The 15,637-nt window shown below is 50.8% G+C and overlaps 1 protein-coding gene across 1 annotated transcript in view; it reads left to right on the forward strand.

Annotated features, from left to right (window-relative positions):
• Window positions 1-15,637, forward strand: part of LOC136296103 (hydrocephalus-inducing protein homolog) — a 195,479-nt gene that overhangs the window by 34,488 nt on the left and 145,354 nt on the right. Inside the window, 9 exon segments of the mRNA XM_066194927.1 lie at window positions 3,494-3,686; window positions 4,944-5,043; window positions 6,286-6,404; window positions 7,583-7,806; window positions 9,720-9,787; window positions 11,843-12,051; window positions 12,865-12,965; window positions 14,209-14,344; window positions 14,792-14,956. Of these exon segments, the coding sequence (XP_066051024.1) occupies window positions 3,494-3,686; window positions 4,944-5,043; window positions 6,286-6,404; window positions 7,583-7,806; window positions 9,720-9,787; window positions 11,843-12,051; window positions 12,865-12,965; window positions 14,209-14,344; window positions 14,792-14,956 (1,315 nt within the window).

Raw genomic sequence — 15,637 nt, forward strand, 5'->3', positions numbered from 1 at the left:
GTCTGTCTTGGCCGTAGTTTGTTTGCTCCCTGCTTGCCCAAGTGAGCTGAAGTGACCTGCACTGCAGAAAGAATGTCATGGCCAGAATTCCCCCCAAGTCCTGATCCTCTCTTTGTGTTGCAGTCCTTTCTCCGTGGTTCCAGCCGAAGGAATTCTGGGCCCTGGTCACACCATGCAGGTGACAGTGGGATTTCACCCGCTGACGTGCGGTGACCATTTCGGGTCCCTGGTGGCGCGCTGCATAGGTGAGTGCTGGGCAACGCATGGGACACAGGACAGTTCTCCACCATCACTCCCTGTTCATCCCCCTCAATTCCCTCTAGATGTACCTCCTCTGTTCCAGCTCTGCCCCAAAGAAAACTGAAATAGCTGGTGTTTAAATGGTTGAAAAAGTGGATCCCCTCTAACAGGGCTGAGATTTTTGGAATTCTGTTTTGCTGGGTGTTGCAGAGTGGAGGAAGTTTTGCTGGGTGTTGCAGAGTGGAGGAAGGAGGAACCCTGATTCTCCACTACTGTGTGGCTACGCCTGGGTGAAGTTTTATTTTACTCCTGGGCAGTGCTGTATGTGAGCTGCGAGGTCTCCATCAGACTCTCTCCAATGCAGTGTATTTCTTGCACACCTCTGTCCTGTATGCCGCTTCTCCACTGGCTTGTCACAGACCCTTTTACTATGTTGCCCTCTACACATCCATGCAGTTTTTGCCTAATAACATCTTCAGGCCCTCAAGTTCCTGTATGGTGACAAATCAAGACAAATTTTTCCTCGTCCCCATTTCCCAGGCCGTTCATGCTGTTGCAAACCTCTCACATCTCCCATTTGATTTCTAGACTGAGGAATCCCATTCAGACTTCATATAGAAGCTGCTCTGTACTTATTAATCTTTCCTTGTCCTTTTGTATTTAACCTGAAGTGCTCCATCTTGGTTTTTGAGATCAGGACAATATGAAATATTTCAAGACTGATGGGGCTGTGGGTTTGGACAGGAAGATGACGATGATGATGATTTTTATGGTGTTCATTTTGTAGTGGTTTGTCATATTGCAAAGCCAGGCTGGTTGTGTTTCCTCTCCTGTGTCCCCTCCTGCTGTGGGCTGTCACTTCACCTGTTCCTCTGGGTCTCCTTTTTCTGCCCACATGCCCCCAGGCGTATTTGCTTGTCAGCAACAAGGGATCCAAGGGATCAGGAGGGGCAGGAGTCTCGTGGGATGCGCAGGGGAGACCTCGGCAAGCCAGGATTGACCAGGGCTCCTCAGTGTCACCTGAAGGACTTTGATGCAGAAATCCCAGTGGTCTGAGTGGGTCACCTGAGCACATCTGACAAATCCCACTGTACATACTGTCACCTTGGGGCCAAATCTCTACAAACACCTTGGAAATAAGGTGGTTAAGGAGGTGCCCAGGACATCCTCACGCAGTACACACAGAGCTGTCAGGACGTGATAAATGTACTGATCCATGGAACTGCTAATACATTTAAAAGCTATGACACTTTCTTCCGTGACCTGTGGTTTGCTTTGTTCCTTGTGCTTCCATCAGCAACTGAGCTAGCTGAGCAAAGACTCTGCTTTGTTCCAGGTGAAGAAAGTTTCTTCACATTCCTTCGCGCAGAAGCTGCAGATGTCAACATTGGATTGAGCACATATTCCATGAAGGTTGAGAAGACTTTCATCACCACATCAAGCCACACAAGCATGTTCATCAGAAACAGGAGTAACATCACAGCCCACTTCCAGTGGAAGATGTTTCCTACTGAGGAAGCCGACAATGAAGAGAAGAGGAGGTTGGTTTGAAAGATACGTTTCAGTGAGATACATGGCCCAAGACTGAAACTAATGCATGGCCTCAGGGGGGTGTTGGTGATTTTGAATGGTTTAGGCCAAGTAAACCATCCCTGGCATTAGGGTGTGTGTCCCTGGGCTGCAGGAGCTCAGCACAGCATTCCAGTTCCATTTATACTCCAACCAAGGATGGCATTTTGGGAAGGAAAGGTTGATTGCAATGACTGGATTTCCTCAAGTTCTAATTGGGCTTTTGCCTCCCTAATCTTCTTCCTACATGACCTGGCAACATCCTTAAACGTTTCCTGAGTTGCCAGCCCCTCTTTGCAAAGGCAATACGCCCTCTTTTTTCCCCTTAGTTCCTTCCAAATCTCCTTGCCCATCCAGGCTCGTTGTCTTCCCTGTCAGCTCATCTTTCAGCACACAGGGACAGTCTGTTCCTGTGCCTTCAAGACTTCTTTCTTGAAGTATGTCCATCCTTCCTGGACCCCTTTGTTTGTAAAGGCTGTTTCCCAAGGTCCTCTCCAAAACAATCTCTTGAACAGGCCGAAGGCTGCCTTCCAGAAGACCAGAGTGGAAGTTTTGTTGATGCCCCTCCTTGTTTCACTGAATGTTGAAAACTCTGTTATTTCACAGTCACTGTACCCCCAGACAGTGGTGAACAGATGAAGTTCTTTTAGTTCTTAGGGAATCTCCTGGTGATATCCAGTACCTGGATCCCAGGGAGGCAGCAGGCTTCCCTGTGGAACGGATCCGCTCGATATACAGGGCCCTCATTTCCCCTTAGAAGGGATTCACTTACTACCACTACCCTTCTTTTCTTCGTAATACTTTTTTCCAATTACATTTATTTTCATGCCAGTTTGTGTCCTAGCCTGTCACCAGGACATTTTGTTTTTCCTTACTTCCAGTCTTAGGGATGGTGTTAGCTCTAAGGCCTACTCTCCTGCTGTCAGAGATGCTTTTGAGATCTCAGAGCAGAGAGGACTTTTTTTTATGAGAGGAGCTAGTGCAGGATCCTTTCCCTCTCTGGCCATTCTACTACCATGCACTGGGATGGGACCCAAAAAGCTCTGGATCCTGAAAAGATGATCTCTCCAGGAGTTTGCTGTCTGTCTCCTGCACCAAGAAGTCCCTTCCCCTCTCACAGCCTCTGTTTTCATGCATATAAAACCTTGGATGTCACTGAAGGGATGCGGTGCCTGAATTCATCAATTTCCTTTGGAAGTGCTCTGGGATGCTCTTGTGAAAGGCAGAGTAGGGAACAGGGCAGGTCCAAAATGGAAGAAACAAAGAGCGATGCTGGTAACACGTAACCACAACCCAGCTTCGTCTCCCTTTCCCAGGGAAGTCCTGCAGTGGGTGCTCCGTGATCTTTATCTGCTTCCCCCGAGCAGCTCAGTGGTAGGAAAAGCCAGCTGAGGTGGCTGGTGGATTCTCCCTCAGTTTTGGCAGAGGCTTTGAGGCAGGAGATTCTCTTGAGGGATGCTGGCTTTCCAAAGCTCTCCTGAGCTTGCAAGTGTGGAGTAAAGCTACCTGCTGAGCTTGTGCACAACAAGTTATCTTCTGATCTGATTGGGACCCTCGTGGCTTGGGGTCAGCCCTTGCTGGGGAGCTGCCGCTCCTCCCCAAGTGCTTTGCTCTCCCGCACTTCCGCTTCTCTCTGCAAATATATTAAATGACCTGCTGGCTTTGTCTCTCCCTGCGGCTGCAGGCAGTGTGATTTGCTGGAGCCGCCACCAAAGGTCTGGATGGAAGACTTCATGGAGGAGAAAAAAATAAAGAAGGTGAAGGGCTTTTGTGAAAATCGCACCTCCCTCCTGAGCCAAAAGGTCCAGGAGGAGAAGGCAAAGGTGCAAGAAGACCCCCTGCTGTTCTCCAATGACTTTTTTTTCATTGAGCCAATGGTAAGTGATAGCTGAGAACCTCATTTTCCTCCTCTTCCTTCTCTTCCTTCTCTTTCTCCTCGTCCTCCTCCTCTTCCTTCTCCTCCTTCTCTTTCTCCTCGTCCTCCTCCTCTTCCTTCTCCTCCTTCTCCTCCTTCTCCTCCTCCTCCTCTTCCTCCTCCTCCTCCTCCTCCTCTTCCTTCTCCTCCTCCTCCTCCTCTTCCTCCTCCCGCCCACCCTACCCCCGCCCCTTTCCCCGGGTGCGGTCACTCAGCAGGTCCTCAGCTGGCTCGGTGTGCTCAGAGGGAGGACATGGAGTTTCTGGTGCGGCTGCAGAGCTCACTGCTGAAAGTATTTCTGCCCTGCAGGCTCAAGGCAGGGCTGGGAGCCTGACAAAGCTGAGCTCTGCTGCCAGGGCTCGAGCTCAGGGCACTCCGTGTCCTTGAAGTGTCCACAGGGACCAGTTTTTGTAGGTAGGGGCTCCCCCGACACGTGCTGCTGCGTGGGGTTCAGCGGAGGGTGTTGGAGCAGTGCCAGTTCACGGATTGACCTGAAGCATGCAAGGGTTCGCTGGGAAAAGGAGGCCAAATTCAGCCCAAGGTTAATCGTAGAAATGCCTGTCCCTTCCTCTAACCACGACTCGCACTGTTTGTGAGTCTCCCAGTGTCATCTGTGAGCCTGGACACAAGGGTGGGAGGTTATAATGGGCATTTTGAGTTCTCTTGCACACGGGGACAGTAAACCTTTTCTTTTTCTGTTTATGCAAGCAAACGCCCATGTCCTCCCATCAGCCAGAGCCCTGATTCTGAGTATTGGCATTGTGAGAGATGATGAATGCCTGGTGTCTGCACAGTGCAAAATCCCTTCTCATCCTGGAGTAAATCCTAGAATAATCCCAACCTCTGCTTTCTTTGAAAAAAGGTTAAACTAATATTTTTCTTTCCAAGGAAGGGGATCGTGTTCTTGGTTACTCCTATGGCCCGTCTAAGGCCAAGAGCCACCAGTGCACAATGGCAGTTAGGTACCACTGTAGCTGACTGCAGCATGATGTGACCAGGAGCTTGTGTCAGAGCAGCAGGAACATTGTGGAGAGTGGGGGCTGATCAGCTGAGCATTGAGAGCGCCCAGTGGTGTGTTGAGCTGGGTTTAGAGTGTTTCCTTGGGCTCCTTATGTTGTTCGCTCATCACTGATGCTCTGAAGAAAGGCTTAGAGGAGTGGTTGAAAACAAGAAGTGTGAAGTTTGAAGATAAATCTTTTTCTGTCTCTTTCTGTTTCAGGAGGGAGAGATTGGGCCACGTTGTTCGGCTGAAATCAAGGTGACCTTTAAACCCCTGGAAGCACTGGAGTATCAGAGTGTGGCCTACTGTGACATCTCAGGTACAGCTCCTTTCCCCTGCTTCTCTCACCCACAGTGAAGCCATGGAGCAAGCCTGAGCCCACTGGGCTCCCATGTAACTGCTGGGAAGAGTTCCTGGTCAGCAGGGCAGTGCTGGCACATCCCCAGTGTCCCTGCAGCTTCCAGGGAGTCTCCCATGCAAGGCCAGGGCTCGGAACACCTGTGTCTGGATTGCTGATCCCAGAACAACCCAGGCAGTGCAGGGAGATGTTTTCATGGCACGGCTTTGCCAGCATTTCCTCAAAGGCCAAGGAGCTGCAGAGCAGAACAGCTTTAGTGAACAAGCACTAAGCCCCTCTAGACCACTGGCCTCCAGGATGGGTCCATTTGACATGGATCCACCATCAGGCAGTCGCAGCTGAGTTAGAAATGTGCTCCCTGAGCCTGGATCACCTCCAGACACCACCAGGCCAGCAGGGGCGGAGCCCCGCTGAGCCCAGGGTGTTGGTAGAAGGACCACCCTTGGCCAGCACCTGCTTCTCTCCCTGTGTGGGAATTGTCACCTTGCAGCTCTCAGTCTGTGCAAACAGAACACAGTGCCGAGTGTCAGAAGTGGAGGACAGCAGTCCTGTGCTGCTGGGCCAGGTGGTTTGGCAGTTGTTGCCTGGCAGTTTGCCAGGTAGCAATTGCCAAAGTCTTCGTGAGCTTTGTGCCTTCAATGAATGGATTTCAAAGCTCCTCTAAGTGCATGGGGAGGAAACCCTAGAGTCATAGTATGTTAAGGATGGAACGGACCTCAAAGACTGTCTAGTGCCAAGGCCCCTGCCATGGGCAGGGACACCTCCCACTAGACCAGGTAGCTCCAAGCCCCATCCAGCCTGGCTTTGAACACTTTCAGGGCTGGAACCTCCACAACTCCCCTGGGGAACCTACTCCAGCGTCTCACCACCTCACAGTAAAAAAATTCTTCTCAATATCTAACCTAAATTTCCTTTCTTTCAATTTATACCTGTCACTCCTTGGCCTGTTGCTACAGGACACCAGAGATGTTTTAAACTCAGCAAACTGGTGGCTAAAATTGGAAACCAGCCCAAGGAATGGGTTAGAAATTGCAAGTCAGCCCCAGGGGATATCTCCTGAGGGAAGAGAAGGGTCCATATCTTCTGCTGCAGCATCAAGAGCTGGTTGCATGCAGCTCAGAATCAGGGTCTAGCATTGAGGCAGCCTGGAAAATCCAGTAGAACAGAGGGAATTATTGTACTGAAATGGACATCTCTCCCCAGGCCGTGAGAGCAGGCTGGCCCTGCACCTCAGAGGGGAAGGCCGCAGACCCTTGGTTGAACTCAGCTGTGATACCCTGAACCTTGGGGAAGTTTTTGTCAAAACCGCCCACACCCATGAGGTGAGCACCAGGGGTTGGGATGGATCCTGATGGCTCCTGAGGCAGCAGCAAGCCTGGTGGACCTGTGGAATTCCTGGCAACCTGGGCAGTTGTGAGCAGGGAATAGCTGATGCACTGGTCAAATCTGGGCGCGGGGGGGAAGGGGGTGTTCCAGAAAAATGTGTCTGTTGTTCATGAAGCCCCAGTCCCTTCTTTTGGGCAGCCTTCCATAGGGATCAGCTGGGAGGCTTCCTGCAAAACAACCCCTTTTGACCCAACGCTGGGTCAAAAAGCTGTTCAGAGGCTTTTGTGGCAGCACCAGACACAAGGCACCTTTGTACTGGGCTGTTCAGAAGCAGCTGGGACAAGCTGGCTACATTTGAGCTTCAGTCCACCGCAAACAATTTTTAGTCAAGTGTCTCCTGCTCATTCCTGGAAGTCACAGGAAAGCCATCCAGCCTCCTGGCTCAGTGCAGGCCCTTGCAAAGGGCTTGAGGATTCTTTCCCTTGCTGTCCAATCCCTCACCACACTTCAGGCTTGGTGCATCTCTGGCTCTACAAAGAGAAAAGTGTTCCTGGGAATAAAGCAAAATATTTTTCTACCTATTTGCCTCCCCCCTGTTGGGGGTCAAGTTTGCAAAAAAAAAGAGAGAGCAACTGAAAGAGGCAGAAAACGAGGCACTACATCATGCCAGACACTTTCAGAAGTTTGGTTGTGGAAGGGAAAGACACGTTGAGTTTTCTTACCAAAAGATGGCGCTGTCTGTACATTTTGATGTTGATGCCTCCTTCTCAGTGTATTGTTTTCACGGTATGGGAAAAGGTAAATGCGTAGATACGGTACTGCTGGAGCTGTGCTGACTGGGGCAGCAGCAGCTCTGTGGTGATTCACTACGCAGCTGCAATCACCCCACGTTGCTCTCAGGGCCAGGTCTGAATGAGCTTGGTGCTACTGACCAGAGGTGGACTGCTCTGTGTCCATGGGATAACCCCAGGGTGACTCCAGTTATGTGGAGTTATGTGAGCTTCGCATGAAAACCCAAAGGCAGAACTTGTCCTGTTGTATTTTTTTGACTTCTGCCGTCCAGCAGCACAAAGCATCTTCTGCCTTTTCTGGGTGTTAATTGCGCCATTAGAAAATGACTCCCAAGAAGGGAAGATTTCACGTGTACTTGCATTTTGTTTTCTTGCTGCTGCAGGTGAAACTGATGAACAAAGGAGTTCTTGATGCTCCCTTCACCTATATCCCTTCAAACACGGAAGTGGGCTGCTGCTTCAAGTTTGTACCCGAGGAGGGCCTCATTGCACCAGGTGGGATCCAGACTATTCAGATCTCCTTGGATGCCGCCGTGTTGGGGCGGTTTGAGGAACCATTCCAGTTCCGTGTGGCTGGATCTCCTACGCCTGTGATCCTGACCATCGAGTAAGGACTCTGGGAGCTTACTCTGGGTGGGCACATCTGTAGCTGTCTCTGGGACATCCCCCACCTACCTCATTTTGGGGTCGGGCAGAGAAAAAAGATGTTTCCTGAGGTCTTAATCTCTGCTCTGATCTTGGCATTGCCTTAGTGTGGGGGTGCCTGCTGCCCTGTGTGGTACCCGGGAGCTGGAATGACTCCTCCCTGCAGGGATGTCCCTCTGCCTTGGGCCATGGCAGGCAGTGGCATGGATCAGCTTTGGGCAGTAGCTGCTCTGGGATGTCCCCCCTGAGCACCCAGCAAGGCCCCCAGGGCTTTGGAGATGGGCCAGCCTGGGTGATTCTCCACCAGCAGCAGTGTTTTGAAAAACTTCTGTTAATAATCCATCCCAAACGGGCAGCAGCAGCCTCAGCTCACCTCTCATGGCCATGCATGGAGGCAGGCTGTGCTCCGAGCTCCTGTGCAGAGTGCTCTGCTACCTCCTTTCCACAGCCAGGAAAAGGCTGATGTGGGAGACAGGGAACTGTGCAGCAGGAACCGTCCCAAGGACATGGGCTTCATCCCATAATCCTGGCCCTGCAGAAGGGAGAAGGGGTGATGATGGGGGAGGCAGAGCTCAGTCCTCAGGACCACAGCAGCATGAGGGCTTGTCCCTGCTAGCCTGAGGCGTGTGCTGGTAGGATAACGTAGTGTAAGCAGGAAAGCTGATGCTGGCTGCTCTGGAGCTTTGGAGCTAGGCTGCTGCTGTTGGGAGGCACTGGATCAGGGCAATAAAGAAATGAAAGCAATCTGCAGTTGATTATACCAATAAGATAAGGGAGATGGATTAAAAAGAACATGAAACTTATTACTTAGCAGGAGAACAGTGTTGACTAGGTCTGCCCATAGTAGAGAAACAACTACACTGGCTTTGCTTTTGGAGAAAAAGTGCTGCTATTTTTATTTTGGAAATCAAGAGGGAACCTTTCACCATCAAATAATTGATTCTCCTCTGTCCCTCCCCCAAACTGGTCATGCGTGGGATGTTATTCCATAAGCAGCTTTCTCCTTGAGCAAGAGAAGGTGTCTCTTGTTGAGATGTGTAGAGCGGAGCCAGGGGCAGTCCTGTGAACACAGTAGAAGACACAGTTCACTGGTCCTTGACTTTTAACCAAAAGGCAGGGTGCGCATTGATTGGCGTCAACCATGAAATAAACTCGTGTTGGGCAGCTTCAAGTGCTGCCTTCAGTGGATGTTGGTGACTTTTAGTGCCTGTCTGCTGAGTTCAAGGCCAGGGGAGGAGGTGTGGTAGATTCAGGACACCCATGTTTGGTTGTTTAAGCTATTGCTCCTGGCTGTGCCAGCTGGTGCACTAGTGACAAGCTGGTCCTTTCCTCTAGGATTCATCTGTCCACTGTGTAGAACTGTTAATGCTCTTTTTGGAGGATGTTTGGGGCTCCCCTGGCTTCATGTCTCAAAACTCTGTCTGTAATGATTGTGTGGGTCAAAATCTCCTGAGAAAGCTCCTCCATGGGAAGACCAGTTACAGCCAAGTAGCAAAGCAGGGAACCTGTGGCTGGAAAGGCTGGTTACAGAAGTTTATGGGGACACCTTTATGTCCATCCCATTACAGATGGGGAAACTGAGGCACGGAGACACATCTGGGTAGGTGTTCAGGGTCCCCCATGGGACCACCGGCAACTTGGGGGCTTTTCCTGCCTGCCCTGCGTCCAAAGCCCCATCAGTGGCTGTGGGCTGCTGGCCTCTTGGCTTTAGCTGCCTCCTGTGCACATGGACACTGTGCTGAGCACATGGTGGTGTGTTGATTTGAAACCCACGATGCCCCTGACACCAGGTTTTGTGCCCCCAAGCCACGACAGCCGGAGGCTTTGCAATTCCCTTTAACGCAGCCATTTCCTCCTGTGTCCCTGTCATCGCAGGGGGTGTGTCGTCGGGCCGACTTTACACTTCGACACCGATGAGCTCGACTTCGGTGACATCTCCTTTGGTGAGTGTTCCCTGCGCTGGGACACAGCGGGAGGGATCTGTGTGCTCCAAAATGGAGCACTTGAACGTAAAAGCATCCAGCACTGCTCATGTTCTGCCACAACAGCCTCTTCAGGGTGTGAACTGCAGGTGCCTCAGGTAGCATTTTGCCATTGTGGGATCAAATAGGAGCAAGTATTTTCTGGTGTCTCTGTCCTGGTTTAAAAGACAGATTCTGCCAAGGAAGGTGGCAATCTTCACGGAATGGAATGATGACCCTCCTCTCTCCAAATTACTATACCTTTGAAATTACAGGGCTTCCAGGCAAAAATATGGAAAAGGAATAGCAGTTCGTTACTAGAGTATATCCGGACAGCACAGACAACAACGCAATGCCAGAAGTTTCCAACCCGCCGAGTCCTGTTTTCCCCTTTGGTGTGGTTATGATCACAGGCTGGAGGAGCGGTGGGCTCTGGCAGGGCAGTGATTTCCCTCCCAGCCGGCACGGGCAGGGAGGGAAGGAGGAAATCGCTGCTTTTGCAAACTACGGGCAGCAGGAGATGTGGGCACTGGCAATCGGGAGCAGGCAGAAGCGGGGACGGCGGGCAGGTTCGATCACGGTGCTGAGCCCGGCGTCAAGCGCACGACGTCCCGCAGCAGCACGCTGCCGACCTTCCCGAGCCCCGGCGGAAGGACGGAAAGGTCTGCCCCCTGCAAACCTCGGCTCCGACTTCACAACCGCCCGCGGCATCACGGCACAGCTCCCAAAGAGCCCCGGATGGAAAAGCCCACCCGCACAGCCGAGACCACCCCAAACCCCCTGTATTTCCCTTCCCAGACTGAGGCCAAAATTCACTACGAAACCTAAACTCATAACAATGAAGTTGTTGAACGTTTTAAGAAAACTAATTGCCTCTCCTGATCTGCTTCTTCGCCACCCTGCATCACCACTGAGGCACTTGTTAAGTTGCCTTTTGAATAAATGAAACAAGAAAGGCAACAGGTAGAAACGCATTCCTAAGGTCTCTTCAGCTGAAGGCAGCTGTTGTATCTTTGCTTCTTTTTAACTGTTGTTGACTGTTGTCTGCATGTGGTGACCTCAGTCTCATTTGAGGTTTTGACATCTGTGTTTGTCCCTTTTGTGCTTCTCTTGCCTCCCTGCTGGAGTCACTGCTGGAGCCGGCAGTGATTACTGTTGATGGGCACAGAGAAGCTCTGGGCTGCGCCTGCAGTTGTTTTTTTCCCCCACCTGTGTTCAAATGACTCTTGGTGAGCAGGCCTGGGGAGAAGTCTCCTCCCCACAGAGCTGGCCAGCCAGTCCACTGCAGAGCGGGTTGTGGCTGGTGTCCGGGCTCTGCAGGACATCCCCACCATGCGTGGCACTATCTCTGGCTTTCCAATATGGAAAGCAAATCTCAGAGTTAAGGTGGGGTAAACCCTTGCAGGCAGCAATCACAGTGAGTAGTATGGGTGCGATGTCCCCGCTTGTTGGGTCAAGGCTCGGGTTTGCCTCCAGCTGAGTGGGCTCTGAGCTGTCACATGCCCAGTCTGTTTGGCCCAAACCAAAAGACGCCTTAAGAATTCTGCAGAGAGAAACTGCATTAGGGTGCTTTGCATCACGTTCTAGTTCCTGATTTCATCCTCACTTTCTTCTGCTGTAGCTTCTTCTCAATGGCGACTCACTCTTTATGTATCTTGAAAAGGGTAGGAGTGTTGGCAGACTTAACAGGGAATTTTACAGTTTGAATTTTCAGAGGAAATGCTTGGTCTGGGTGCACAGTCATCAGGGAGAAATAACTGGTGCTGGTTTGGGGCAGGTGAGGGAGCTTCTCCCCATCAGAAAGAGAGAAGCTTGCAGTGTTGAGCAGGGCTAAGAGCAGGCATTTTCAAGGCTGCAGTCTGGAATCAGTGTTAAAGGGAACTAAGTGACGACTAATTCCTCTTGCAGCTTCTCAGTAATCTGTAGTTCAGATAATAAAGAGCTAAACTCCAATCACGCTTTCATGCTACCAGGGTATTCCCACCAGGAGTCACGACATAACTGGTGCCTAAATGGATATTTGTGTCCTTTTCCTAGGCTTTCCCTACACCAAGACCTGTCGCCTCACTAACACCTCGCGGGTGTCGGACGATGGCACTCAGCCTGCTGTTAGCAGCTTTGAGCAAATACTCAGCGACAGTGAGCCCTCCTGGAGGGAGGGAATTCATTTTTCTGTGAAGCCAAGGGAGTTTACACTGAACCCCAGCGAAAGGACCCTCCAATCCCAGGAACACCAGGATATCGAGGTATGGGAAGAGTCCAGCCACACACACTTCAGCAGCGGGTCTGAAGCTTCACGGGAGTGTGGGAGGGCTTTAGCTCTGATGCCAGCTCTGATCATCGTGTGAGCGAGGATCTGCACTGGCGTGGGGCCTCTGTGAGCTGGGTTACTCGGGACGTTCCTGAAGGAGCACTGATTTGTTTCCAAAATCACAAGCTGAAATCATGTCCCATAATGGTCAAGTACTGAAGGCATTTTGGTGTTTTTGAGAGCAATGTCTTTGATTGCAAGTGGGCAGAGGACGGACGAGGACCAAAGGTGGCTGTTAGACAGATGTCATTATATAAAGCAGTTTGCTTTTCTTCTTGGTCTCATTTCTCCTGTCCTGGGGAGTAGAATGATTTGTGTTCACTGCAGGGATCTCCAGTGAAGGCAAAAAACTCTGCGGCCATGAACTGCCCAGCACCTGCTGGCCCACGCTTTGTCTTCAGCTTCCTGCTGTAAAGCTGAACTCATTCTGTTCAAGTCAGCAGATTTCCACTGCATTTATGTCATTGTAGTCAGATGAAAATTTGCCCCTTGATTTGAACACAGTGCTGCACAGAGCTTTAGTCTAATGTTTTAATTTAGCTGACCTATGCCCTGATAGCAAGGTGTGCTTAACAAATCTGGTATTTGCCAGAAGGCTTTTGTCACTCTTAGAGACTGTGCTCTACACGTGGAGCGGCAGAAGAATTAAGGCAAAATCCTCCCTTTTCTTACCACAAAAACTGGAGGACATCACACGTGAGTCATGAGCTTTTGTAAAGAAGAATTTACTGCTCTTCTCTTCCACCAGGTGACCCTGTGTTCCAACACTGTGACGGAATACAACCGGAAATTGCTGGTGGACCTGGAGTGGTTTGGCAAGGGAGTGGCATCACTGATCATCAAGGCCAGGTACCAGCACTTCCCTGGCCTCCCCCAGTGCACTGCCTTGCACAGGACGTGCTGGCTGCAGCTCCCAAGGAGACGTGTTGTTTAATGACCTCATGTTCTGCCCAGCTGGACATGAGAACAGCAGTGCTTGAAAAGCAGCCTGTGGTGAAAAGCAGCCCTGCTGACAGCCCAGCGTGGTCCTGGGTCGTTTTCTAAAGGGACCAGGAATGATATCATTTATTGACCTGGTGCTTGAGGTGAAGCAAATTTCCCAAGGGCCTCCTCGCCTTCTTCCTGCAAGAGGTGGAGTTGTGCTGGGTTGCAACCAGGCCACGTTGGCTTGGGGCACACCAAGCAGTCTGCTGAGGGTCAGGGTCTGGTTCTGTTAACGAGGGCACGTGACAGTGGGGAAGTGGCTCACAGCAAGAGAGGTGAGGGCAGGATCTTCAGAGGGGAAATCAGTCCTTGATGTGGCAGGTCAGCTCTATTTTTTCCCCTTCTCTCTGCTTCCTGTTTTGAGCTTTGATGTTCTCAGGCTTAAAGCAAAAGTTGTTCTTGCTCCAGCAGAATTCCATCCTGCTGTGCTGCTCTAGGTGTCAGTTTAATGACAAGAGGGATGCAATTCCCTGGTGCTGTTCCCACTCCCAGGCAGAGCCATCTCGTCAGTGCCTGGGCTGCCATGTTTGAAAAGCAAGTGCCATTGGGGACAGTCAGTGTTTGGACCTGTGGAGTGAAGGACCAGGGGAGTTGTAGGAACTGGGAGGGAGTGATCTCCCACTCTGTGGGGCAGGTGATGTCTCATGCCCTCCAAGGCTGGGGCAAACAGCTGAGTTCTCAGGCAGGGTAACAGCACCATGGGAGAGAAGGGAGTCCTTTTTACTGAGACACTAGAGTCGTGTGTTCCTGGAGCCTTACTGAGCACTGATCCCTGTTGGGAAGGCTCCCCCAGAGCTCATGGATCACTGGGACTGTTCCAGGAGTTCTTGCAAACCTTCTTGGGCGAAGGAGGGGCTGAGGCAGCTGTGGGACCAAGTGCTCTGCCTGGGGCACTTGGCAGCCTCTGGGTGCTGCCTCTCAGGTTTTGCCCCTCCTCGACAAGACATGTTTGAGTGGGAAGACTTTGAAGGCAATTTTTCACCGTAGGGCTGTTAAATGTGTATTTGACAGTGACAAAGGTGTTGTGCTCCATTTCACAATCTTTGGGGGTAAACGTTCTCCATTCTCTCAGTATCTCTGATTCCCTTGGGGTCATCTCTTTGCCCAGATGTTTCGTTCCTGAGCTGCAAGTGTACCCCCAAAACTGGGGGTTCCATGAGTGCGACCTGAAGGCGCCGTTCGTGAGGAAGTTCTTCATTTGGAATAACACCCACCTTCCTGGCTGCTACGGGCTTATTCCCCAGGTTTGGCATCGCATCCACCTCCTCCTCTGAAATATTACTGTGGAGATTATTAGGGGGGAAGAGGGTTTGGATAAGACCTTGCCGGTTTCTATTCAGTCTTAAAGATCTGCTGAGAACAGGATCCTACCTGAATGTTAGCTTTAGGATGCAGTTTAATCTCTTGAGGAAAGGGCTTACGTTCTAGTCTTCAGGGTGTTTTCTTGTGGGAGATCTTCGAGGGTTGTGAAAAGCTGCTGCATCCACAGACACCAGTGCTTGTGCTGGCAGCCTCCTTGCAGAACCCCCTGAGAATGCTAAGCCTACAATTCTTGGATCTTGTTTGTGCCTTTTACCTTTGTCCTGGGGATTTTTAAAAATGTGTGTAAGTTGCTGTTGGGATGGATGTTAAGGAGTTTGAAGTTTCTTCAGAGGTCCCTCTGAAGCTGGATTTGATTCTGTCCCTTCTAGGAACCCGAGGAGGACTCTCCTGTGCTCTACTCCAGCCCCAGACCCTGTGGGATTCTCCAGCCTCGGAGCGCTGCAGAGATTCCAGTTACAGTTGAAATCCAAAGATTGGGCAAGTGTTGCACCAGTGTTTGTACCGGCGTGTTTGGGGATGCAAGAAACCCACTGGTGAGTGCAAGGGGAGGTGTGTGCCTTCGTGCAACTGGTCCTGGCAGGGTGCACAGTGTGCGGGGATTCTTCCGGGGAAAAGAGGCACAGGCTGCTGTGGAGAAGGACAGCAGGGGCAGGTGGCATAAACAGCTCGTGCCTTATAGGTGGCAATGTCAGTGTCTGACCCAGAAGGTAGTTCATCTAAGCTGGAATTGAGGATCATTTTAATGAATCTTTAAAATGCTCTTAACTTTGGAAACATCTTTTTTAAAATGTTACCTCTCAGCACAAAAGAGGATGTCAGAAGATTTCTGGGAACCTTGGGCTTTCTGTAAAAGAAAGGAAAGCTGGCATCTGAAGAGTAGTTGCAAGGATTTAAGCTTACATTAAAACATGGAAATGATGATGCCAAATTCCCTGGATGGCACCAAACATCTGAACCTGGGCCATTGTGGCACTGCATGTAAACCAGTCAACAGGGAGGACAGGCAGTGCAGGCTGTGCCAGGGAGCCTGAAGTTTGACTGAGCACTTGCTTTCAACTATCAGATTGCTTACCTAAAGAGAAGAGTTTCTCCCCACCCGAAGAACCAGTTGTTTAACTGTCAGCCTGATCTTAACTAGAGATTTCTTGCAAAGCTTCTACCTTTGGACCAATAATTTGTAGTTTGAAAGTTTCTCTTTACTTAATCCTTTTCAA

The sequence above is a fragment of the Chamaea fasciata genome, unplaced genomic scaffold (genome assembly GCF_029207755.1).
Source record: "Chamaea fasciata isolate MVZ Bird 193981 ecotype frontalis unplaced genomic scaffold, bChaFas1.0.hap1 SCAF_12, whole genome shotgun sequence".
Classification (NCBI taxonomy): domain Eukaryota; kingdom Metazoa; phylum Chordata; class Aves; order Passeriformes; family Sylviidae; genus Chamaea; species Chamaea fasciata.